The sequence below is a fragment of the Ornithorhynchus anatinus genome, chromosome 1, assembly GCF_004115215.2.
Source record: "Ornithorhynchus anatinus isolate Pmale09 chromosome 1, mOrnAna1.pri.v4, whole genome shotgun sequence".
Classification (NCBI taxonomy): Eukaryota; Metazoa; Chordata; class Mammalia; order Monotremata; family Ornithorhynchidae; genus Ornithorhynchus; species Ornithorhynchus anatinus.
This window is the reverse complement of record NC_041728.1, coordinates 43917478-43944178: the sequence shown is the minus strand read 5'-3', so window position 1 is coordinate 43944178 and position 26701 is coordinate 43917478. Positions and strand designations below refer to the sequence as shown.

At 41.1% G+C, this 26701-nt stretch overlaps 1 protein-coding gene across 3 annotated transcripts in view; it reads left to right on the top strand.

The window, feature by feature from the left end:
• The window catches only part of CEP128 (centrosomal protein 128), a 453487-nt gene that overhangs the window by 171895 nt on the left and 254891 nt on the right, over nt 1–26701 (top strand). For all 3 annotated transcript variants that reach the window (XM_039911721.1, XM_039911722.1, XM_039911724.1), the window contains exons 19-20: nt 2234–2293; nt 23344–23536. In XM_039911721.1, the coding sequence (XP_039767655.1) occupies nt 2234–2293; nt 23344–23536 (253 nt within the window). The remainder of the gene's footprint in view (nt 1–2233; nt 2294–23343; nt 23537–26701) is intronic.

Sequence of the window (26701 nt, the reverse complement as noted above, 5' to 3'; positions counted from 1 at the left end):
TTTTCCATTTAACTGTGAAGGAAGCCAACCAAATATATTTTCAGATCACTTTTAAAGTTAACAATAATAGTTGTATTTTTTGAGCAATTACTATGTGCTAAGCTGGAATAGATAATGCGGTTGGATGCGGGTAACCTCTATTACAGGTGCCTCCATTTTACAGGTGAGGAAGCAGAGGCACAGGGAAGTGAAATGACTCATCCAAGGTGCCACAGGAGGCAAGTGGCAGAGCTGCGATTAGAATCCAGGTCCTCTACTCCCTGTTCCATGCTCTTTCCATGAGACTACACCGATTCCCAATCTTCCTCAGAGGTGAAAACTTCCTAATGCGGAAAGTTTCTTGAATTTAACGTAGAGGTGCCTGATTTAATTTAGAGATGGTGGAAAGCAAATCAAAGTTGAATGCCAAGTCTCTACTCCAGCACTAGACTCTGTTTAAGGCTATGGACCATTCTGTCAAATGGTGCATTGTGTGGAGGTGGTCACTTCCCGTCTTTCCAGCTAACTTATTTTTGTTGCCTAATGCTGCTGCCAGTTCTGGACCTCTGAGAGGAGCATGCAGGTTAAGGGCATTGCCCTAAGGAGGTGCCTTATAAATACCATTATTACTGCTGCTGTTGATGCTGTTATTACTGCTGTTATTACTATTACTAATACTAGAGAAGCAGCATTGTGTAGTGGATATTGTTTCATATTGTTTCTCTTATTTGTCCAGAAAACATCCCTGCAAAGTAGGGAGAGATAGTTTTACCAATGCCATGGAATTGTAAGCCAACTGAACACAGTGTTCAATTAAAAATAAATGCATCTGGAAATAAAGATGTGAAATACCCCAAGTGGTTGTAATACATGCAAATCCTAAGGTAATTAATTGCAGACACAAAATGGAGGGCCAACATCAAACTTTAAATGTTTCAACTCCTAAAAAAGAACAAATTACCCACTTGACCTCTTTTCAAAAGTACCCCCCCCCAAAAAAAAAATTTAACTGGTTGAAGAGCTGAAATGATTTAATTTACACCTTTCTTCCCAGCGAAAGACCAGCTCACTCTGAGTTGCTTGTTCAAAGAAAATTGAAGAAAATGGAAATTTTGTTCCACTTTAAAAGAAAATTTGTCTGCAGTTTTTCATTATTTTAGCCAATTTCATAAGCAAATCTTGTTGTATGTTTCCTGTAAGCTTAAAAAAAATAGAACCCAAGAGCTTTCACCCAGACCATTAAAAAAACACCAAGTTTGTTACAGAAAATAATGAATCCTTTGTTTTGACACCCAGTGTGGTGAGGGAGCCCTGGGAAGGACCAAAGTGAGCTCTTGGGGAAGGAAGTAACTTCTTTTCCTTCAGTAATTTTCTGTGATTCAACCATAAAATATTATTAAAGCCATCATCCATTTTCATCTGGAGAGAACGAGAGCAAGAGAGAGAATGTGATGTGGGATACCTGATAGAAAAAATGAGTGGGGTAGAGAAGAACTCTGCAGAAATGCCCACTACTATCTTTTTCCCTTAATCCAAAATCAAAAAGTTTAGCATTTGAGTAAGCAATGACAAGTTCTGTTCTTCCCTAGATTGAAAGCCACTTACTTTCTTAACACCTAACCCCTCTATATTTATCCCTACCTCTCTACCCTCTCTATACCTCTCCCTCCATCTAGACTGTAAGCCCTTTGAGGGCAGGGAACATATCTACCCACTCTGTTATATTGTACTCTTCCAAGCACTTAGTACAGTGCTCTGCACACAGTAAGTGCTTAATAATACCATTGATTGATGGGTTGATGAAGTGCCATTTTTGGAAACCTCAATGTATATATCCATTTTAATCTCTAGTTTAGAATCTAATGTGTGCAGACCACTATATTATTTGCTTGGGAGAGTATAATGGAAGGAAAAGACTAGATCTCTGTTCTCAAGGAGTTTTCAGTCTAGTGGAGGATCTTATCCAATGCTGTTATTAAGTAAGGAGGAAAATTTCTGTGTCATAATCTGTGATGCAGACAACTTTAATAGCACACTATTTTTTGACCGATATTATTTACATCATGGCTTTGTTCCTTAGGTGTGTAGTATGGGGAAACTAATTTCAGGTGACATCATGTCAAAGTTTTTGCTCAAGTGAAGACAGGTTTAGAGAGCTGTATTGTGTGATGAACTACAAGTGTTTATAGGTTGCTCTAAGCAGAATGTTTTGTGAAGGGTCCCACTTGAAGAAATTTCTTTTTTTTTTTTTTAGGCTATTTCACTTACCCCTGGATTGCAGAATGATCCACATCGTTGGCTAGCAGAGACTAAGGTACTTCATAATTACTTACATTTTGTGGATTTCTTCATTCAAACCCCCAAACTACTAAAGTGACCCTTTATAAAACTGAATCTGTGATAAAAGCCAGAGTGTTTCCTCACATTTAAAACTTTCTTTTGTCACTTTGGGAAACTAGTATCTATTTTCATGGGTGATAACTCTATGTTTTTGTTGATGGAATGAGCAGTTAAAATACAAGTGTTGGATAAGGAGTTGTGATCCAACAATCAATGGTACTTATTGAGTGCTTATTGTGTGCAGGGCAATTTACTAAGCATTTGCAAGAGTACATTGTAATGGAGTTGGTAGAAACGTTCCCTGCCTACAAGGAGCTTATGGTCTAGATGGGGAGGCAGACATTAATATAAATAAATTATGAATATGAACATAAATGCTGAGGGGCTGAGAGTGGGTAAAATATCAAGCACTTAAAGGGTGATGGTTATGACATGAAGAGCACCTCCTCTTTTCTCCATTAAATTCTGAGCTCTTTAAAGTGTCTTGCATCCACACCACAGAATTGCAATTTTAATTCATGTGGCATTTTGTGAAAGAAATTTGATTACGATGAATGGTGGAGGAACTAGGAAAAAAATAATGGTTACTCCAACCATTTGTAAATCTCCAAAGAAGCCTCAGAAAGAGGAATTTGTTTGTAGTACAAAGGGAGAAGAAAAGGGATGACAGACTAAACCCATATGCTTACCACTTCCTTATTGAACACATGAACTTTTTTAACTGATGGTACTTATTGAGCACTTACCATGTGCAGAGCACTTTACTAAACACTTTATAGACATTAATAGATTAGGGATAGGGGAGATATAGTAACTTGTGAATGGTCAAACTGTTTAAGCACACAAGGTTTCCTGGATTTGATTGAGCACTCTGTTGTATTGTGCTCTCCCATGTGCTTAGAACAGTACTGTACACACAATAAGCACTAAATAAGTACCATTGATTGACTGACCTATTACTTTCTCGTCCGTGATCTTTCCACTAGACCACGCAGCTTCCTAGTGCAGTACTTTGCACACAGTAAGCACTCAATAAATACAGTTGAATGAATTACTGAAATCTTTTAGGAAAGAACAGACCATCAATTTGTATCTTAACTGATAGCCATCCACTGCACATTTTGATAATTGTGATATTTGTTAAGTGCTTAGGGCACTAGGACTCGCTGCTCCTAAACAGTATTCCAAGCAGAGTCAGAACTGGTTATACTGCTTACACTAAATATTGGTTCTGAAGGGGATGGTTTTAAGGGTTCAGGCAGAATTTAAATTTTTGTTGTCCTGTTACTTTGCAGTGGGCATAGATAGTTACTTAGGGTTAGTTGACAGATCAAGTACAAGTGAATCAAGTACAAAGAACATCTCCCCAAGCTACACCGATTCCATATGGGTTCTTGAAGATAAGTGTCAAAGAAGAAGTAGCAGTGGCTGGAATGATGTGACCTTGGAGCTATGTGATCTAGCAAGCCAATGCTGCAATTTAGCTGGAACCATCAAAAAGCCTTCTGTGGTTCATCCAGGCAAATATTATATTAGCCAGTTTTGGATGAGATAAAATGGTCTTAACCCCTGAAATGTGATTTGACTCCCTGGACTGAACAGATTATTAGCTTTCAGTAATTTAAGATATTTTGAAAATTCATTCTCCTCACCTGTCCTCACTCCACCATGAGTGCCTAGTCCAAAGAGCTGTTCTCTGTTTTTTGTTTTTTTTTTTTACAAACCCATGCAAGCAAACACAGTATCTGATCTGGATCTTTCCAGGTTTTACATCTGGTCCTCTGGCCAGGTGGAAATTAAAGCATCCCCAAGTAATCTGGGGAAGCAGCATGGCGTAGTGGATAGAAAGAGGCCTGGGGGTCAGAAGGTAATGGGTTCTAATCCTGGCTCTCTCACGTGTCTGCTGTGTGGCCTTGAGCAAGTTACTTTACTTCTCTATGCCTCAGTTATCTCAACTGTAAAATGCAGATTAAGACTGTGAGCCCCATGCGGTACAGGGACTGTGTCCAACTCGATTTCCTTGTATCCACCCCAGCGCTTAGTTCAGTGCCCGGCACAAAGTAAGTGCTTAACAAATGCCATTATTATTTTCATTATTATTATCAAAAATAATAATCACCATTCAGCCATTAAGGGTCAGTGGTGACATTTTACGCAACTTCATTTTCTAATAATTCTGTCAAATTTGAAACCTGTGCTATACCGTTTTATAGGCATAAAAACTGAGGCATATAGAGTTTACATAGGCAGTGGTAAAGACAGTATTAGAGTTTGGGTCTTCTGCCTCTATAGTTTAGAAACACTGTTTTATTTCTTTTTTTTAATGGTATTTGTTAAATGCTTATTATGTTCCAGGTACTGTTTTAAGACCTGGGGTGGTTACAAGTTCATCAGATTAGTCATAGTCCATGTCCTACCTGGGGCTCACAGTCTTCATCTCCATTTTACAGATTAGGGAACTGAGACCCAGAGAAGTGAAGTGACTTGGTCAAGGCAGACAAACGGCAGAAATGGGATTAGAACCAGGTCCTTCTGACTCCCAGGCCGGTGCTCTACTGTTGACATGATGTGGCTATCAACTACCACTTCTGATCATTTCTCTGCATCCAGTGGAAAAAATCAGAGAGGAAGTGGATAGTTTCCCCTGCATATCCTTTGGGTTACCTGGGACATTGTGAAGGGACATTGTGAAGACACTTTGGTATTTAATACCTGTGGACTACTATTCAAATTGCTTGAGAAGAGACAATAGTATGACAATTAGATGTGACCCCTTTTCCACAACCTCCCCTTAGCCTGGAACTCCCTCCCCTTCTCTATAAGCCAGGCCATCACTCTCCGCACCTTCAAAGTCGTATTAAGGTCACATCTCCTCTAAGATGCCTTCCTCAATTAAGCCATCGTTTCCCTGGTGCCGTCTCCCTTCTGCATCATCTATGCACTTGGACCTGTGAATTTTGGGCATTATATATTTGCCCAATTCTCAGCTCCACAGTGCTTATACACATATATTTAAATTATATATTATAAATTATATAAATGTGTGCCTCCCCCTCTAGTATGTAAGCTCACTGTGGGCAGGAAATATGCCTGCTAAATCAGTTGTATTGTTCTTTCACAAGCACTTAGTACAGTGCTCTGCACATAGTAAGCTCTAATAAATACCATTAGTTCTTTGATTCACTGACACTTGCCCTCAAGGAACTTGTAATCTAATGATGGAAAGAGTGTTTAGTTATTAAGAGACTAATTTTGTGTCTTTCCAAGTTAGGTGTATTGAAAAATTTAAAAGAATTTAATCCTCACCTCTGACTGCCACATCCCAATTTATGGGTCAGTGACACTATAGTCTGATACAGTGGGGGGTTTTTTGGTTCTTTGGTGTTTTTTTTTCCCAAGGGAGATTTAGACTTCAGGGTCTTTTCCTTAGTTTATGGATGGAGAGGGAGCAAAGAGCATATGTAAAATTCTTCAGTACTCAGTTGTACTCTCCCAAGCATTTAGTACATTTCTCTGCACAGAATATATCCCCGATAAATACTATTGATTGATTAATTATTCAAATTATTCACAAAGAGGAGCAGGAGAACAGGAACATAATTGGTAATAGCAATCAGTAGTATTTATTGAGCATTAACTGTGTGCAGAACACTGTACTAAGAACTTGGGAGAGTTCAATAATATAGTCGGTAGACACATTCTCTGCCCACAACGAACTTACCATCTAAAGGGAGCAAGAATGGTAACTAGAATATGCAAGGATGAAATTAATAGATAGATGGATGAATAATTAAAAGTACAGTTAAAAAGGCAGTAAGTGCTAGGCAAATATAGTCATATTTCTAGATTTCCAAAAGGGCCCATAGTTTGCTCCAGAAAACTATGATTCCTTTCAGTATTAACACACATACTAGGGAACCTTTTCTGAGTTTTGACTTTCTAGCCTGGATGGAAAACTTTCACTTCTGTGGGGTTTTTGTTTTGTTTTGTTTTTCTTCAAGTGGCCCAAAGAGGTTACCAGTAACTTGGAACCTTCAGGTCTTTATTTTGGGAACTGTAGTCTTATCTGATATATTTTAATAGGATTGACCTTTCTCCGATAAAATAGTTTTAATGTTTTGTGGAAAAGAACTATTTCTCTTTACCGTATGAAAGGGTCATGGCAGGCAAGAAAACACTGACCAACTTATTGAGGGAGAATGGAATCCGTTTGCTAGAAAGATGGCTTAAATTTATTGATGGGCTGCTTTGTAATACCCGTAGAGCAAGAATGAACATCACTATAAATAGTGGAGATAAGATTTTCTACCAGAAGACAAGAACTTTGGAGAGGCAGGCTACCATTCAGAGAGTCAGTACTGACAGCTCGCGGTATTAGAAGGGCCTTTCAGAGGGCATTTAGTAATTGTTTTCATAAATCTGCCAAATGAATTTCTTTAGTGATAAGACCAGAAGAGGTATAGAGGATTAGGAATGATATGAGGTTTTCAGATTTGCCTGTTTTAATCCCAGAGTGAATGATCATTCCTAACAAAAGGACAAAAGAAAGTGAATGAATCTAATCCCTTGAGTTGCTGCATTTCCACATTCAGTATATTGCTTCATTAGATGAGTGTGAGGAATAACAGGAAACTTGAATTTCAAGGATGATTCTTCAAGTGTTATTTTCTTCAAAGCCCTCTCCATAATAGATTATCATTAAAGGATTCTGTCTCCTCTGGATAATGCGACCATCCTTTCTGTCCCTAGTTAGAGAGCCACACATTTTCCCCACAGTGATTTTACCACCCATCAGAAGGCTGACTCTCCTTCAGCCTTCTCCATCTTACATATTTATCTCCCTTGATCTGCTCCCTTCTGAGTTACCACTCTTTGCTTTTTCCCAAGTTCCCTTTCTACCTATACCATGCTCTCATCATCATAATCATCATTCATCGTCACTGGAATTCAGTGATTACTTAATATGTGCAGAGCACTGTACTGAGCAATTGGGAAAATGCAATACAACAGAGTTGGCAGGCACATCCTCTGCCCACCTTTCCTGCCTCTGACCCATTGCTCATGCCATTCTCCTTTCCTGGAACTAACCCTCTTTTCTCCAGCTCTCTCTCCCTTCTGCATCATTTGTGCAATTGGATCTGTGATCTTTGGACATTTGATATTCGCCCCACTCCCAATCCCACACCTGTTATGTACTTATCTTCAAATTATATTTTATAAATTATTTATTCATATTCATATGCCTCCCCCTCTGGACTGTAAGTTCATTATGGGCAGGGAATGTGTCTTTTAATTTTCTTGTATTATACTCTCCCAAGTGCTTAGTACAGTGCTCTGCACATAGTAAGCACTCAAGAAATACCATTGATTGTTTGATTGAACTCCATTCCCCTTCAGATCCACCAAACCACAACACTTTTCTGTGTCAAAGTCGCCTTAAAATCCCAACTCCTCTGACAATCAATCAGTTGTATTCACTGAGCACTTACTGTCTGCTTTTCTAAGCATTTGGGAGAGTACACTACATTGGAGTTGGTATACATATTCCCTGTCCAAAAGGATCATAAAGTCTAGATGGGGAGAGACATTAATGTATATAAATTACGGATATCAGTCGATCAATCAGTCATGTTTGAGCTCTTACTATGTGCAGAGTACCATACTAAGTGCTTGGGAGAGTACAGTATAACAGAGTTGGTAGACACCTTCCCTGCCCACAGTGAGCTTTGGGGATAAGGGTGGGTTGACTATATAGTGTTTAAAGGATCCAGGTCTAAGTGCCTATGCTACAGAGAAAGGAGAAAGAGTATGGAAAAAGAAGGATTAATTGGAGAAGTCCTCTTGGAGGAAATGTGATTTCAGTAAGGCTTTGAAGGTGGAGAGAGTGTGTTTTGTCATCTGGAGGGGATGGGAGTTCTAGGTCAGAGGCAGGATGTGAGTAAGGGATCAGCGGTGAGAAAAAAGAGATCAAGGTCACACTCCAACACCCCGAAATTCACTCATTCAATCATATTTATTGAGCAGAGCACTGTACTAAGCACTTAGGAGAGTACAATATAACAATAGATACATTCGTTGCCCTCAGTGAGCCTACAGTCTAGAGGACTGTCAAGTCACATTTAACCAACAGCTATCTTTAATGCTTATACTCATCCTTATGATGTTCAATTATTTATTCATCTAATTCGTATGCACAGTCTTGTTCTTATCAATTATGTCCTTGTTCTTTTTCCTCCTCCCATCATTTCTAAATAATAATGTTGGTATTTGTTAAGCGTTTACTATGTGCAGAGCACTGTTCTAAGTGCTGGGATAGATAGAGGGTAATCAGGTTGTCCCACCTGAGGCTCACAGTCTTAATCCCCATTTTACAGATGAGGGAACTGAGGCACAGAGAAGTTAAGTGACTTGCCCACAGTCACACAGCTGACAAGGGGCAGAGCCCGGGATTTGAACCCATGACCTCTGACTCCCAAGCCCGGGCTCTTTCCACTGAGCCACACTGACTTATGACTTCCCTTCTCCCCCATTAGACTGTAAACTCTTTGGTTATAGGAACCATGTCTTTTGCATCTGTTGCAATCTGTTGCATTCACTATTTCAGAGTGAGGGAGAGCAGGTATTTAATTCCCATTTTGCAGATGAGGAAGAAGAGGCACAGAAAGGTTAAGTGATTTGCCCAAGGACACACAGAAGACAAGTGGTGGAGCCACTATTAGAACCCAGATCCTCTGACCCCTGAACCTGTGTTTTTTCCCCTACACCACACTGCTTCTATCATTGGTCGAGCCATTATTTGGTGCCACACCAAGCCCTTGGGATCTTCAGTATCCTAGGAAAGCCTGATGCTCTGTCCTCATCATACTCTGTCACTCTCCCAAAGAGCACACTTTCCTTCTTATGTTTTTCTTCTACTCTGTCTTTAAGTCATCAGATAGACTCCATGGAAGAAACACAATATGGTGATGACTTTAAGGGCCATTATGCCAATGAAAATATTTTGTGGAGTCAGTTGCTTGTCTGGTACAAGTTAGAGCATCAGAGCTGTTGTTCTGGAGTTAAAAAGTTCCCTACTTGATTAGAAGGCTATTCTGACACATACTTCCAGATCTCTCCTGTGGGTCATTCAGGAAAAGAGAGAATTCAAAACTTGTTTGCCATTACATCAGGGTAGTTTTTTGCATTATTATTATTAAATGCTTATTATGGGCCAAACACTGTGCTAAACACTGGGGCCAATGCAAGATTATCAGATTGACCCAGTGTCTGTCATGCATGGAATTCACACTTTAAGGGCAGGCATCAGTCAATCAGTCAATCGATTGTATTTATTGAGTGCTTACTGAGTGAAGAGCATTGTACTAAGCACATAGGGGAGTTCAATATAACAATATAATGGACACATTCTCTGCCCACAACAATGCACATTTAATCAGCAATGCTATCTGATGGAATAGCGTGCCTCAGAGGAAAGAGCCCGGGTTTGGGTGTCAGAGGTTGTGGGTTCTAATCCTGGTTCTGTCACTTGTCAGCTGTGTGACTTTGGGGAAGTCACTTAACTTCTCTGTGCCTCAATTACCTCATCTGTAAAATGGGGATTAAGACTCTGAGCCCCACTTGGGACAACCTGATAACCTTGTATTTACATCACGGCTTAGAACAGTGTTTGGCACATAGTAAACACTTAACAAATACCATTATTATTATTATTATTATTATTATTATTGTTATTATTATTAATTAAAGTGTCTGCATGAAACATGCAATGCAAGTTTAGTTCATGAGCCCATGAGGATATGGGATTAAATGGCAAATATGTGTCCTGCTGTAGAAGTCTGAAGAGCTTGACCACCCACTGGTATTTTTGCATTCCTTAGGGCTCAGGTGATGAGGCTTGTTCCAGCAACTTGATTCTCCTTGTGCACTGTAGAGTAATTCCTTCATGCATCTTATCCCCATTTTACAGATGAGGGGACTGAGGTCTAGAGGCTTGCTGGGGTAAACAGGTAAGGATCAGATCAAACAGTCCCCCTCCCAAATAGGGAATCTGGCACGCAAGGAGAATAGCTGTCCTGGCCCATTTTGCAGATTAGGAAATGTTGGCACAGAGAAGTTGTGACTTGTTCAAGTTCTCAGAATAGGTCAATCATAGAGCCAGGCTTAGAACCCAGGTCTCCTGACTCCTAGTCTGGTGCTTTTTCAGTTAGGTCACCCTAAATCCTCATCCTGGTAGATCCTCTCCTTGAATATTTATCGGGGCCACCACCTTTTAGAATGACATAATAGAACTAAGAAGCAGCATGGCCTAGTGGATAGAGTACAGGCCTGGAAGTCAGGAGGACCTGAGTTCTAATCCAGAGTCCACCACTTGTCTGCTTCCCGTCAAAGGGCAGGGACTGTCTCTATCTGTTGCCGACTTGTTCATTCCAAGTGCTTAGTACAGTGCTCTGCACATAATAAGCGCTCAATAAATACTATTGAATGAATGAAGGAATGAATGAACTTCTCTGGCCTCAGTTACTGCATCTGTAAAATGGGGATTAAAACTGTGAGCCCCATGTGGGACATGGACTATGTCCAACCTGATTAGCTTGTATCTTCCCCAGCACTTAGTACAGTACCTGGCACATAGTAAGCTCTTAGCAACTACCATCCCCCAAAAAAATAAAAAATAAAAACTGAAGAAAGGACAGAGAAGGGCAACCAAGATTTTTAGGGGATCTGCAAAGCTTCTCTAGAAGTCTTGATTAAAGGAGTTTGGACTGTTCAGTGTGGAAAGATTCAAGATGAAAAGGGATGCATTTTAAGGCTACAGAATTCAAGATCTTACCCTACCTGGTTGAAGTTTAAAAATGATAGAGGCAAACCAAACCAAAGGAAACACTACATCATATTGCAAGTGGAAAGCATATGGAATTCATTTCCCACAGAAAACTGTAGAAGCCCCAAATATCAATTTGTTAAAAAAGGGTTTTATTAATATATGGCCCGAAAGGGCCTAATAGAGGGTGTGTTAGAGCGAAAAATAATGTCCTATTAAGATGGATATCTGAGAAGACAGCCATCATATCTGTTCCTCCAAGAATTGGTTGCCATAGTTGGAAATAGACTATGAAGCTGGTAGGATCATTAATCTGTCCCAGTAATTACAATAATGATAGTATTAAAGATGGTATTTGTTAAGCACCTTCTATGCGCCAAGCACTGTATTAAGCATTGAGGTAGATACAAGATAATCGGGTCCCACATGGGGCTCATAGCCTTTGTAAGAGAGGGAAAAGGTATTGAATCCCCACTTTGCAGATGAGGGAACTGAGGTACAGTTAAGTTGGTAAGTACCTGGTCCAAGGTCATATAGCAGGCAGGTTGAACACCTTAGACTCACTGTCTAAGGTGGGAAGGAGAACAGGCATTGAATCCCCAGATGAGAAAGCTGATGTGCAGAAAATTTATGTGACTTGCCCAGGGTCACACAGCAGGCAGATGGTGGGGCTGAGATTAGAACCCAGGTCCTCTGACTCCCTCTGATTTATGTTCTTTTTGTAGTATGTCTCTAGATTGTAAACTCACTGTGGGCAAGGAACGTGTCTACCACTCTGTTGTATTCCACTCTCCCAAGTGCTTAGTACAGTGCTCCACACACAGTAAGTGCTCAATAAATACCATTTATTGACTGATGAATAGTATAGAATTGATTGCTCAGAGCTGGACCCACCACCCAGCTCTTGTTCTGCTAAAGTAATAAGGCAAGAGTCATACATCTCTGACTGGACTGCAAATCTTACCTTGTTGGACCCTTGTGATCTGGATGTGCTTCTCAGGAAAATCGCATTTGCTTAACTTTAGCCACAGAGCCAGTATGTGAATTAATCAATCACTGGCATTTGTTGAGTTCACACTGTGCAGAACACTGTATTTAGTGTTAGGCACACAGTCAAATTGGTAGGCATGATTCCTGCCCTCAGTCAATCAGGCATATTTATTGAGTGTTTACTGTGTGCAGAGCCCTGTACTAAGCGCTTGGGAGAGTTCAGTGTGTAACAATGAGCTTACAGTCTAGACAGAAGCAGCATGGCTTAGTGGAAAGAACACAGGCCTGGGGATCAGAGAACCTGGGTTTTAATACTGGCTCTGTCAATTGCTTACTTTGTGACCTTGGGCCAGTCATTAAACTTCTTGGTGCTTCAGGTTCCTAAACTGTAAAATGGGATTTCAGTCCTACTCCCTCCTACTTAGACTGTGAGCCCCATGTGTGGCAGGGACTGTGTCCCACCTAATAAACTTGCATCTACCCCAGCACTTACAACATTGCTTGACACATAGTAGTCACTTCACAAATACCATCTAATGAAAAAAAAAGATCCATGAGTTTGCTGATTTCCAGGAGCTGACCTTGACCTGATTAGAAACAGAAGGAGCAGTGGAGTTGATCTGGTGTGTTTCAGGCCATGTGGCTCAGCCCAGGGTCCGAAGCTACCCAGAACAGCATCCCTGCCCAAGCTTCCCACCCCTTCTCAACTCCCAGTTGGTCACATGATCAGCACTGCAGTGCGAGCCTTGTAGGGGTACCCGGGGGAAGGTCTCCCAAGAGCAGGTCTCTCACCTCAATGACAGGGTCCCAAGGGCTTTCAAGTATTTAAGTCCAGTTTAATATTAGAGGATAACAGCCTGGCTGCCCTCTAGATTGTAAGCTTGCTGTGGGCAGTGAATGTGTCTGTTATAACAATAAACAGTATAACAATAAATACTATACTCTTCCAAGTGCTTAGTACAGTGCTCTGCACACAGTAAATGCTCAATAAATATGATTGAATGAATTAATACTCTGGTCCCCCTTGGCCTCACATAGTTTCAGAGGGCAAAATCTTATTTAAGAATATCGAAGTAGCTCAAAAACATTTACGATCACTAGAGGGCGGGGTTTCATGCTTGTTTCAAAAGCTTTCCATTATTCATCCGTTAGCAGTGCACAGATTCTGAATTGTTTTCCTAAAGAAACTCACCCAGAAGTCTCAACAAAATGAGTTGTCAGAGTGTCTGATGTGTCACATGTTCTTATTTACCATAGCAATCCAAGGTAGATGAACATCTGAGACCACGTTCAGACAACGTTCCTTGCAGCGTCGAGGAGCTAGGGGAAGGGTTAGCCTGTCCTCCGGAGGACCTCTGTGCTCAATGTGGGCCCCTTCAGGAAAAGTGGATTTCTGCCATTCATTACCATTAGGAATGTAGGTGTTGTTAAGTGGATTGGTCCAACTTAAACCCGAGTTATCCACCCCTCTACTTATGACTTCTGGATGAACCTCACTTCCTGGACAGATGCCCATGGAGGGAAAGAATCGTTCAGCAGCCTGTTGATTTAAACAAAGTAGAGACCATCAGCTCTGTAAGGAATAACTCCACTTGTCGGTTGCCCAGAGAATCCCTAGTCAGGTGATGAGGTGGACTGGAAAGAATGAAACAAGGGAGACCGCTTTGGGAGACATGGTTTTGGGATTCAGTTGAAGAACTTTAATGGCATTCCCAAAATTCTAAAGAGAGGTTGGTAAGGGACATCTCACAGTCGATAAATTGGGTGGACCTCAGTTTTTGGTAGTGGTTATGGTTGCATTAATTAATTCAATCATATTTATAGAGCTCTTACTATGTGCAGAGCACTGTACTAATCACTTAAGAAAGTACAGTACAACAATAAACAGACTCATTCCCTGCCCACCACGAGTTTACAGTCTAGAAGCAGCGTGGCTCAGTGGAAAGAGCCTGGGCTTAGGAGTCAGAGGTCATGAGTTCGACTCCCAGCTCTGCCACTTGTCAGCTGTGGGTCTGGGGGCAAGTCACTTAGCTTCTCTGTGCCTCAGTTCCCTCATCTGTAAAATGGGGATTAAAGATGTGTGAGCCCCACATGGGACAACCTGATTACCCTGTTTCTCCCCCAGCGCTTAGAACAGTTGCTCAGCACCTAGTAACGCTTAAAAAATACCAACATTATTGGAGAAGCAGCGTGGCTCAGTGGAAAGAGCATGGGCTTTGGAGTCAGAGGTCATGAGTTCGAATCCCAGCTCTGCCACTTGTCAGCTGTGTGACTGTGGGCAAGTCACTTAACTTCTCTGTGCCTCTGTTACTTCATCTGTAAAATGGGGATTAAGACTGTGAGCCCCATGTGGGACAACCCGATTCCCCTGTGTCTACCCCAGCGCTTAGAACAGTGCTCTGCACATAGTAAGCGCTTAACAAATACCGACATTAATTAATTAACATTAATTAGAAGGAGAATAAAAATCTCTTTTTTCTTAAAGGTAGTCTGCCTAGCACTTACTATGTGTCAAATGCTGTTCTCAGCACTGAGATAGGTTCAAGTTAATCGGGTTGAACACAGTCCCTGTCTCACATGGGGCTCACGTTCTTTGAAGCAGTGTGGCCTGATGGCTAGAACATGGGCCTGGGACTCAGAAGGACCTGGATTCTTATCCTGGCTCCACCACTTGTCTGCTGTGTGACCTTGAGCAAGTTACTTAACTTCTCTAGGCCTCAGTTACCTCATCTGTATATTGGAGAATAAGACTGTGAGCCCCATGTGGGACATGGACTCTGTCCAATCTTAATACAGTGCCTGGCACATAGTAAGTGCTTTAAAAATAGCATAAGGAAAAAAGAAATCAGAGGGAGAACAGGTACTGAATCCTTGATGTACAACTGAGGAAACTGAGGTACTTGGGCACACAGAAGTAAAGGTCCCACAGCAGGCATGTGGTAGAGCTGCACTTAGAACACAGGTTCTCTTTCTCCCTGGCCCATGCTCTTTCCACTAGGCTATCCTGCTTCCCACTCTCTTGCCTGGTCACCCTGTGACGTTAATTTTCATGTTGCACACTTTGAAACAGTTGGTTGAGCTGAGATTGCGGTGAGTAGAATCTGAGGTCTCTTGTGCACACTCTTAAGTTGTAGAACTTGTCATGCCCTTATACAGTTTCTGTGCTTTTGGGTGAGTACCATTCTGACCCTCTGGGGAAAAACTCAAAAGACCCATAGCATCATGAGAATTCCTTGAATCATGACTGCAGGAGGTCACACACCCTAATGACTGTGCTTTCGAAGCCCACAGAAAAACAGAAATGAAAAGAATCATGAACCTCTTCCCACAATCAGCTAGGTTTTTGGGACTGAAAATCAGTCTGAAGAAGACCAAGGAGATGAGGCAGCCCTTACCTCTCTCAGATTTGAATGCTGTCACTGAATTCAGTTGCCTGGGTGGTTAGTGTTGGCCCTCCCTTCTGTGTTGGCCAGATTTGCTCCCATCATTCACCCCTCTCGCAGCCTCACAGCACTTATGTACATATCTGTAATTCATTTATTTATAGTATCTGTTTCCCCTTCTAGACTTTAAACTCATTGTGGACAGGGAATGTGTCTAACAACTCTGTTACATGGTTATATAGTGCTCTCCCAAAGGCTTAGTACAGTGTTCCACACACAATAAGTGCTCAATAAATATGATTGATTGATTGATAATATTTAACATCAGGTCATTAGATAGGAATAGCAAAGCAAAGCTCAGCCATCACCAGTCTGTTGGGTGGGCCATGTGAGGACATTGTACCAAAGTAGGATATTCAAACATACTGAAATTGGCCCTTGGTGAGAAGAGATGAGGGTCATATGAGAGGAGAAGGGGTCATTGTTGGAAGGATGGGCAGAATAATACTTTTAAAGACCCAGTGAAATAAAATAGAAGGGAACCAGAAGGAGAATTGAGCAGAAGACATGTCCTTATGGCATGCGCCCAATCAGACATGGAGTGACTGTCTTAGAGTAGAGACTCTGGGAAGATGACAAAAGAGTGGGGAATGAAAGCAAGCACTCTGGGTAACAAATGCTGCCAAGCAGGAATGGGCGATCTCTATATGCACACAGGACAGAAAGGTTAGTCAGAGAAACATCATCGGCCACACCCAACTGGACTCTTTAAAATCTCACTTTAATAGTGCCATCTTTGAATCCTAAAGCCAGCTAAATTAAGGATATCTGTTTGTTTCCCTTCTGGCAATCCACTTCTCTTTTCTGGTTTTTTAAAAGTGATGGCTATGCTTATATCCTGGGTGGAGGAAATGTGTGTGTTGACTCTTGTTGCACATGTCTTTATTTATAGTTTTTCTCAATTTTGGACAAAGTGCATCCTAGAGGGTACTTACCGAGTGACTTAAGTATGTTAGGAACACACCCTAGTCATTCTCATGTTTTAGTGTTCTAAATAGCTATGAGCATGACTCTCCACTAGGCCATGTTGCATGAGAAGCATTATGGCCTAGTGGAAAGAGCACAGGCCTGGGAGTCAGAAGGCCTAGTTCTAATCCCTGCTCCAGCACTTATCTAGTATGTGATCTTGGGCAAGTCTCTTAACTTCTCTATGTTTCAATTCTCTCATCTGCAGAATGGGCAATCAAAACTTGTTCTCCCTCCTACTTAGATTGTAGGCCCCGTGTGGAACTTGTTTACCTTGTATAATAATAATAATGGTGGTATTTGTTAAGCGCTTACTATGTGTCAAGCACTGTTCTAAGTGCTGGGGCAGATACAAGGTTATTCATTCATTCATTCAATTGTATTTGTTGAGCGCTTACTGTGTGCAGAGCATTGTACTAAGCGCTTGGAAAGTACAATTCGGCAACAGATAGAGACATTCAGGTTGCCCCACTTGGGGCTCACAGTCTCAACCCCCAGTTTACAGATGAGGTAACTGAGGCATAGAGAAGTTAAGTGACTTGCCCAAAGTCACACAGCTGACAAGTGGTATAGCCGGAATTAGAACCCACAACCTCTGACTCCCAAGCGTGTGCTTTTTCCACTAAGCCAAGCTACTTCTAGCTATCCATCCCAGTGCTTAGTACAGTGCTTGACACATAGTAAACACTTAGCAAATATTATGATTGATTATTATTTTCATTATCCTTGTTATTACTATTGCCTTACAAGTTCTTCTTGTTGTGGATAAGAAACGTATCTACCAAATCTGTTATATTGTACTTTCCCAAGAGCTTACTACAGTGCTCTGCACACAGTAAATGCTCAATCAATATGATTGATTAATTGATTGCTAGAGACACAGTCACTGTTGCTTCTAAATATGAAGCCATGATTCTAATGCATCAAATAATGAAAGTAAATGTCTCACTTAACTATACAGTATGTATTGTAATGTATATAGTTCTTTGACTTCACTTTCTAAAAGTCATTTGGGCAGAATAGTATCCCAATATCCCAAAAAATTCAAGCCCTCCAAATACGTTTTTGATCTAATTTTTTCACATATTGCTGTTCGGCAGATTTTGGTCATTCAATTTAGTCCAAAGTGCAGATTGAGTCTCAGTCTTTTAACATTTATGTGCAGAAACATAGACTCTAATTAGGACAGTGAAGAACCACTTTATAGGGTGTAGTGAGGTTTAATGAGTTAAAATGATACAATAATTAGAGCTACGTTACAAGTAAAGATGATGATTACTGTTATTTTAATATGAGATGTTAATGCTAGGAATTTTCCCCTATCTAATTTATTTTATCTGGCTTTTCCTTTAATTTTTAAACTCCTTGGGGAAAGGGATTGTTCTACCAAATCCATTGTTTTGCATTCTCCCAAGATCATAGTAATCAATCAATTAATTGTATTTCTTGAGCACTTACTGTGTACAGAGCACTGTACTAAGTGCTTGGGAGAGTACAGTATAACAGATTAGATAGACATGTTCCCTGTCCACAGGGAGTACAATGCTCTGATTGATAGGCACATGTGAGCATTTTAGGTGCTGTTATATGGTGGCAACTATAAAGTCAGAACAAATTCTGATTCAGAATTTCTACCTGAATTTGTCATACCTTGACCACCAACTGGCTGATGCTCATTAAATGGATGAGCCTATTGTACGATGTGTAAAATGAGTGCTTAGTGGGGTGATGTTTATTCTGCCAGTTTAATTTAATATTGTTCATACATTGTGTTCTGAATCATTTCTGCAAGAATCTTATAATGAAGACATCCTTTAGCCAACTTAATACACATTTTAAAATCTGATTATCAGCTGATTAGATCCTTATATGAAGCTATTACATTAACAAGTTTGTTTAGATAAGTGCCTATTTCATATTCATCACTTCCTGAAACCTCAACATTGTGCCTTTTTCACTGGTAGTGCAGGAGGCTTTACAAGGATAAATAGCAAACTAGGTAATCCAACACCTGGCTTAGTTTCAGTTTCCTCTGCCTCCCGGCTCAACCTTTACATTGTTTTCGAAATAAAAAATAATTGTGCAAGTGAGAGATGTTTCCCCCGATGACCTTCCCACTGCCTGCTTCCTCTCTCTCCTCAACTCTACCGACCTTCTGTTCCACCCCACATCACCCACTCACCAACTCAAGCATGTGCTCGATCTTATCAGCTCTAGTGACTGTATGTTCTCTACCATCACCAACTCTAAAATGCCACTCTCTGATCCCAACCTCACCTGGCTTTTTGCCACACACCAACTCTCCCCACAAATCTTCCCCATTCCCTCACAGAGACATCTGATCTCTTGACTCCCTCCAATGCTCCAAAGTCATTTGCTCTATTTGGTCTCCAAACCCAACCTACCTTCTTTGGATGTACAGATCCCCACTCTCAGTTCTGCCCTTCCACTGAACTTAGCGCCCGCTCTCCCCTGTCTCTCCATCATTCTCATGACACCAATCCACGGGCCTGGATCACCTCCAGAGTATGCTTCCTCCATGCTTGTGCTTGAACTGCAAACTGTCCTCATTTCCAAGCCCCTTGCAGACTCTCTCAGTTTTTGAAGATGGTAAAGCTAGGCCTCCACCCACCTGTTCTGGCGGGAGCTTGTCACCCAGTCTCTGCCCAAACAGGAAACGGGGTTTCTGGCCCAAAATGTCCTAAAGCACTGGGGGAGACGAGACCAGTCATGGCCCTGGAGGGTGGGCCCCCAGACCCTGGTTTCTGGGAAGCTCCGAGCTGAATGTGACTCTGTCTTAGCCCACTCTGTGTGATCTTGGTCAAGTTACTCACTTCTCTGGGCCTCAGTTGTCTCATCTCTAAAATGGGAATTAAGAGTGTGAGCCCCATGTGGTACATGGACTGAGTCCAACCTGACAAACTTGTATCTAACCCCAGCACTTAAAACAGTGCTGAGCATATAGTAAGCACTTAACAAGTACCATAATTATTAATCCTTGTAGAGGAAGCCTTGACACGGGGATGTGAAAACCATCCCAAACGCCGCCCATGCAAGGCGACAGGTACTGGCGATTCCCCCTGATCCAGCCCTCTCGGCTGGCAGAAGGTGGCTCTTGCTCCGGCCTGGGGACCCGTTGGTTCCTGTCATCCTCATCAGGTGGCAGGGTGAGCTGGAGCAGCTGGCAATCTATCTCCCCCATCCCCCGAATCCTGCTGTTCGCAGTGCCCACCTGTTGTGGTTTCACCAGTAGTGTTTGAATACCTCACCCACTCCCACCTCACCTCTACTCCTTGCCGTATCTCTTTTCCATCACCTCCTCTCCTCCTCCCCCCTGCTTCTCCAGGGTCCAACTGTGGCAGCTGTAAATATTTTTTACCTTAAAACCTAATAGCGGTTCCTTTATACACCGCAACAAACTTTCAACTTTCCGCAATTCTGGAGAACACTTTTCTCATGGATAAATCAAAACGTAAGTCCATTAAGCATTGGTATTTCTTGATTTTTTTGATTGATTAACTTATTCAATATAGCTAACACATTGATGTAATTTTCATGGAGAAGAAAGAAGAGACTCGAAGTGGACAGGCTTAGCAGATTTTGAGGAAAGCAGAAGGAAATTGCAAGCCAGTGATGAATATAAATGCTTTCTCTGACCAGAACAGAAAGCAGGCTCTGTACAGCGGTGGAGGGGAAATGAAATGAGGCATTAAAAACTGTGGCTGTGATAAGTTGGGCACTGCACAGTGGGCCGAGGGTTGAACCAGCTCACCCTACAACCCAGTGTGGATCAAACTAACCCCATAGCTTCAGGACCAGATCAAGGGTCACTTCCTGCTGCTCGAGAGAGCTGGAGGAGTGGCAGTCCACAGATCAGGCACAGAGCTGAGCTGAATTGTAGCCAATGATCTCAACTTCTTCCTCCACTCTTTCTTGATAGAGCTGCTAACAAGTCATAAGATTGACAAATGTGACTTTTATCTCCTCCCCCTCTCTTGACTTTCCCTCCCTGGGAGAGTATTGAAGTGGTCAGTAGGCAGAAAGAGAGGTGGGGTAAGTTTCAAGTGCATAAATAACTAGAAGTTGATTTTGTTTATTTATACTCCCTAGGTTTCCTTTTTTAACAACACCACCACTGTGCAAACTTCTGTTGAGCTTATGTTCCACTCTGAGCTTCAGCCATACATTTATTTGAAAGCTAGCATTTCCCAAACTTGTATTTGGGAAATGTTTTTTTCTCAGTGGGATTACAGCCTTCAGACTTCTTGCCTATAATATGTGTTTTCACAATGGTTATGAGTTGGAACACTATTTCAGAGTTATAGAAAGTTCTTCCAATAATAAGAGTCTGATTCAAAGGTGATATAATGGTGGAAGAAGTGGCTGTGTACATGTAGGCCACTACTCTCCCCATCTTCAAAGCCTTATGAAAATCATTCTCCTCCAAAAAATTGCTCCTGACTAGTCCCTCATCTCCCATCCTATTTTCCCTCCCTACTGCACCACCTTGCATTTAAGACGGTACCCACTAAGCACTTAGGTACTCACCCGACCTTCCGCCCTTACAGCACTTATGTGCTTATCTTTGGATTCTTTTTTTCAAAAAAAATGTGTGAAGGGCTCACTATGTGCCAGGCACTGTACTAAGCACTGATGTAGTTACAGGTTAATCTGGTTGTACCTAATCCATGTCCCACCTTGGGCTCATAGTCTTAATCCCCATATTCATTCATTCATTCATTCATTCATTCAATCATATTTATTGAGCGCTTACTATGTGCAGAGCACAGTACTAAGCACTTGGAATATACAATTCGGCAGCAGATAGAGACAATCCCTGCCCAACAATGGGCTCACAGTTTAAAAGGGGGAGACAGACAGCAAAACAAAGCAAGTAGTCAGGCATCAATACCATCAAAATAGATACGTAGAATCATAGATGTATACACATCATTAATAAAATAAAGTAATAAATAATATATACAAATATACACAAGTGCTGGGGGAGGGGAAGGGGGAAGAGCAGAGGGAGGGAGTAGGGGGAATGGGGAGGGGAGGAGGGACAGAGGGAAAGGGAGAGCTCAGTCTGGAAAGGCCTCCTGCAGAAGGTGAGCTCTCAGTAGGGCTTTCATGAGGGGAAGAGAGTCAATTTGGCAGATGTGAGGAGGGAGGACATTCCAGGACAGTAATACGACGTGGGCCTGAGACATAGAGAACTTAAGTGAATTGCCCAAGGTCACCCAGCGGACAAGTGGTGGAGCCGGGCTTAGAACCCAGGTCCTCTGACTCCCAGGCCCTTGGTCTTTCTTCTTGGCCATGCAATTTCTCTGTTGTTTCCTCTATCTGAAATTTATTTTAATGTCTATCTCCCCCACTAGTTTGTAGGCTCTTTGAGGGCAGGAATTTTGTGTATTTAATTCTGTTGTACTTTCCCAAGTACTTTGAACAGTAGTACTCTGCACCCAGTAAGTGCATAATAAATACCACTGGTAAATAGATTTGAATAGTGTGGACCTGTGAGAGGGAAAGGAAGTGCCTTTAAATCATTAGTAAAGATGGAAAAAACACTGTGGCCTAAACCCAACCCCTACAGAGGTCCTCTGAATAACCCATCCCCTGGCCTGCCTTGGTGGAAATTGAAGTTTGAAATTCTGCTTTTTTTTTTTTAACCTACCTAGCTCATCCACATGGTATGGTGATTAATGTTAAAGGCTCTGAGCTATTGATTGAAGTAGGATCGATATGGTTAAGGTGCTTTGACAGTGTTTGTTGACTTTCCAAAGCTTTGTGATAGCTGTTTGTTCAGGTTTCCACTTGAGAGGTGGAAATGATTCAATTAGTCTTTAATCTTGTGTTTACTTATAGACAAATAGTTTGATTTGGTCATTTTTTAAAAGCTGCTTCATGGTAGTCAGAATGGTTGAGGTTCCCACTCCTTTGCTTCTTCTGATAAACCAAAATATTATAATGTGATAGGATAGACTTCTGTGGTTTTTCGAATATTGCCTCATTCAAAAACAATCCATAGCAACAATAGTAGAGAATTTACCCATTCCTTGGACTCATATTTAAACATTCTGGTATATTAAATCTGTCAAAGTCATTGTGTGTAAAATAGATCAAACCCTTCAAATATAGAAACTTTCAAAGATCAGTTAGCAAACTCAAAATTCTCATCTGAAACACTGAAATTCTCCAAGACCAGGGAACACGTTAATTTCTATCTTCTTCTGTAAAGATGAGAAAGTTGCAGTTGCTGCATGCTCTACAGTCAAAAAGAAGTCACTTGATGTATTTAGCACAACAACTAGAGTGAAATCTTTTGTAACCTCCTTTCCCTTGTCTTATGATATTTCGATGTGAGTCATCACCATGGTCATCATGTCTCCCCCTCTGCACCCCCACCCTTCCCCTCGCTTCTCCCAACCCCCCTCCACCCCCGACCTCCCTCCCCTGGCTACTGGGAATCGAACTGTATTATCTCCTGGGGGTTGGAGCTTGCATTTTTCATGAACCAGACACTGAACTGGAGATATCTTTGAAGCTTCTGAAAAGGGGGATTGGAGGTTTAGAACTTTTCCTTTTGAGGTGTGGGAATCTATCAGCATCATTGAAAATAATCAAAATCCTCATGGTTCAATTAAATTCTGCTCCAACTTTTAATTGCTTCCCATATGTTCAAATACAAACCATCCCTATCATTGCTATTGTTTCTCAAACATGTTGCCTTGTTTAGGTTTCAACGGAGTGCTTTCCACTGTAAAAAATATTGTTTAATGGGTTTTAATACGTGACCTTTTCTAGACTAAACTGCAGTGGCTCTGTGAGGAGGTGAAAGAGCGAGAGAAGAAAGAGAGAAAGCTGAGACACCAACTATTGCTGAGCAGACAGCAACTCAAGGATCTGACCCAGAACAAAGAATTTGAGCGTCAGTCACTGTTCAAACAAATACAGAGACAGGATCAACTTCTGGGAGAAATACATCGTGAAAAGAAAGGTGTGTTATTTACTTCAAATATACCCAACTGTGCATGTATCCCAAGAATCATAAGATTGAGAGAGACCTCACAAAGTCATTTTAATTCCCCTGATGGAAATGCACCAAAACCTTTCTCTCATCCTTTCTGGTGTTTTGTGTGTGGATGCCCCTTTTTAATGTAGATGAACAGCATAAGCATTGAGAAGGAGGGTTTTGCATTACGGAGTAGTCATTTAAGAACCCTAATCTGGTGATTCAGTTGTGTCCTCCTTGGAAACAGATTTTGTTTCCTCTTGGTTAAATGAACAGATCTTCAACTGGCTGAGCAATACACAGATTTGCAGATTGGAGAGGGGACTTAGCAATTTGATCATTCAGGTTTGAAACATTTCAATATATTGAGTATTTGAAACATATTTTGACCTGAAGGAAGGTTAGAGGTTATAGAGGTGAGTGTGAAGTAACTCAGCAAGTATCTCACATTATTTGCCTTCGTATTCTTTCAATCATTTAATGATGCAGGGCTTTATCATAAAACTTGCCAATTTAGAAAAAACAAGTTTTAATGTACCCTTTCACTGTATAAAATGTTACACCCAAAGAACTTTTAAAAATCTTTCCTCCCTTCTCATTTCAACTCTCAAATACTTTTCAGTGTGCACAGCAGCAGACTGGGAAGGCAAATGACAAAAGGTTCTTGTGTTCTTTAAGACAGGCCCATGGCATTTGATTAGAAACACTGATAACCCTGCAATTCTGAAGTAAACATGTTAATGAAAATGAATTGATTCCATTTATATCTGGTACCAACCTTACCTTTATTCTCATTCTTTGAAATACCTTCAGGAAGCAATATGGTCTAGTGGCTAGAGCACAAGCTTGGTAGTCAGAAGGTCATGGGTTCTAATCCTGCCTCTGCCACTTGTCTGCTGTGTGACCTTGGGGAAGTCACTTCACTTCTCTGGGTCTCAGTTACCTCATCTGGAAAAAGGGGATTGAGACAGTGAGCCCCTTTGGGACAGGGACTGTGTCCAATCCGATTTGCTTGTATCCACCCCAGCGCTTAGTACAGTGCTTGCAACACAGTAAGCGCTTAACGAATGCCCCAGTTATTTTTATTATTGCCTCTCCATGAGAGAAATCAGCATTTGCGAAAGTTGTACATTAGTAGTGTGAAATTCTCACCCCCAAAGAGGCCAGACACCATCTAATTTGTTCTTAACCATGTGCATTGTTAATAAGTGCAGTGCTTTTCATAGTGAGTGTTTAATAAATGTTGACTGAATCAATGTGCTGCTTATTCTTTCCATATTGTAAATTTTTTGAGCGCAAGTCCCTCTAGACTGTAATCTCTTATGGACAGGGTATGTGCCTATCAGCTTTATCTTATTATACTCTCCCTAGTGCTTAGTATACTGCTCTGCCTTCAGTAAGCACTCAATAAATGCCATTGATTGACTGCAAGTTCCTATCACACTTGAAGGCAGAGACATATACTTCCCTTTCTTCTCTGGAATGGTTGTATATCAAGCATGGCAGAGAAGCTTATTCTTAACTGGGAATTAGCTCCCACCTCTAACTCTTTTATCATCATGATAATCTTTCTTTTTCTTTTTTTTCCTTGGTTCACTCTGGATAAAAATTTGGTGATCAAAATTTACCCATCTCTAGTAAGGTTCTGACTAAAATAGCGTGGCTCAGTGGAAAGAGCCCGGGCTCGGGAGTCAGAGGTCATGGGTTTGAATTCCGGCTCTGCCACTTGTCAGTGGTGTGACTCTGGGCAAGTCACTTAACTTCTCTGTGCCTCAGTTACCTCATCTGTAAAATGGGGATGAAGACTGTAAGCCCCACGTGGGACAACCTGATTCCCCTGTGTCTACCCCAGCGCTTAGAACAGTGCTCTGCACATAGTAAGTGCTTAACAAATGCCAACATTATTATTATTATTATTATTATTATTATTAAAATAGACTGTGGAGAAAAGGTTATTTACAAAATATATCTGGCAGCCCGGTTGAAATATCTTAATTTCTCCCAGCTAAATTGTTTGTTACTTCTAGAAAATAATTCATAATACTTAAACAACTCCCCCTTTGCTTTATCTATTTAAGATGACTTTTCATTTCTTCTTAGCATATAAACAAATTAATGGCATTGTTGATAGGTAAAAGGTGCCGTCATGTGACATACAAATCAGTGCCTCTGCAAAAAGCAGTTTTTAATGCATTCATTAATGAATGCTCATGTGTTTCAATTTGTGTTGTATTTCAGGCACAGCTGGGATCCTGGTATTATATTGTCCCAAGCACTTAGTAGATTAATTCACTTAATCACATTCTGGATTCATGCATTTAAAACTTTTAAGCAAATAGGAACAATGAATTGCTCCTGATACACATCCTGGAACCAAACTGTCTTACCCTAGGAGGAAAACATGCCCCTCCAATTTTAGATTTTTTTAAATAACATGATTTAATATTTTGGTCTTTCCATCCCCTTTAGTCTGATTTGCTTTCATTTTCCTGGGGCCAAAATCCTTTGGGGCACTTGTGAGCTCCAACAAAACAAAGCAGATCCAGCACAAGTTAACAGAAGCGGGTTGGCTAATCTCATCAGCGTTGATTCCATTTTTATTATGATTCTATAGATTTAGGTAAATACTTTTGCCTTTCCTAATATTATGCTTATATATTCCATACTGCAATAACAATATTTAATCCTCCTAAGTTTTTTCTCTATTTCATTACACTATTATCTAATAATTAACTTATTCCTTCGGGGAACATATAATAGTCATACTACTGATTTAACCCCTTTTCTGATCATTGTTTTAATATGATCTCTGCTAAAAAAGAGCAGAGATGCCATCTGAAGCCATCTGAATAGATGGCCTTCACCTCTGTGCAGATTCAGTCTTGACAAAAATCACATTCCTTTTAGACAATGATGGTGTTTAACCTAAATACAAGCATGCATTCTAGACTGTGAGCCTGTTGTTGGGCAGGGATTGTCTCTAATAATGTTGGTATTTGTTAAGCGCTTACTATGTGCCAAGCACTGTTCTAAGCGCTGGGGTAGACATAGGGGAATCAGGTTGTCCCACGTGGGGCTCACAGTCTTAATCCCCATTTTACAGATGAGGGAACTGAGGCAAAGAGAAGTTAAGTGACTTGCCCACAGTCA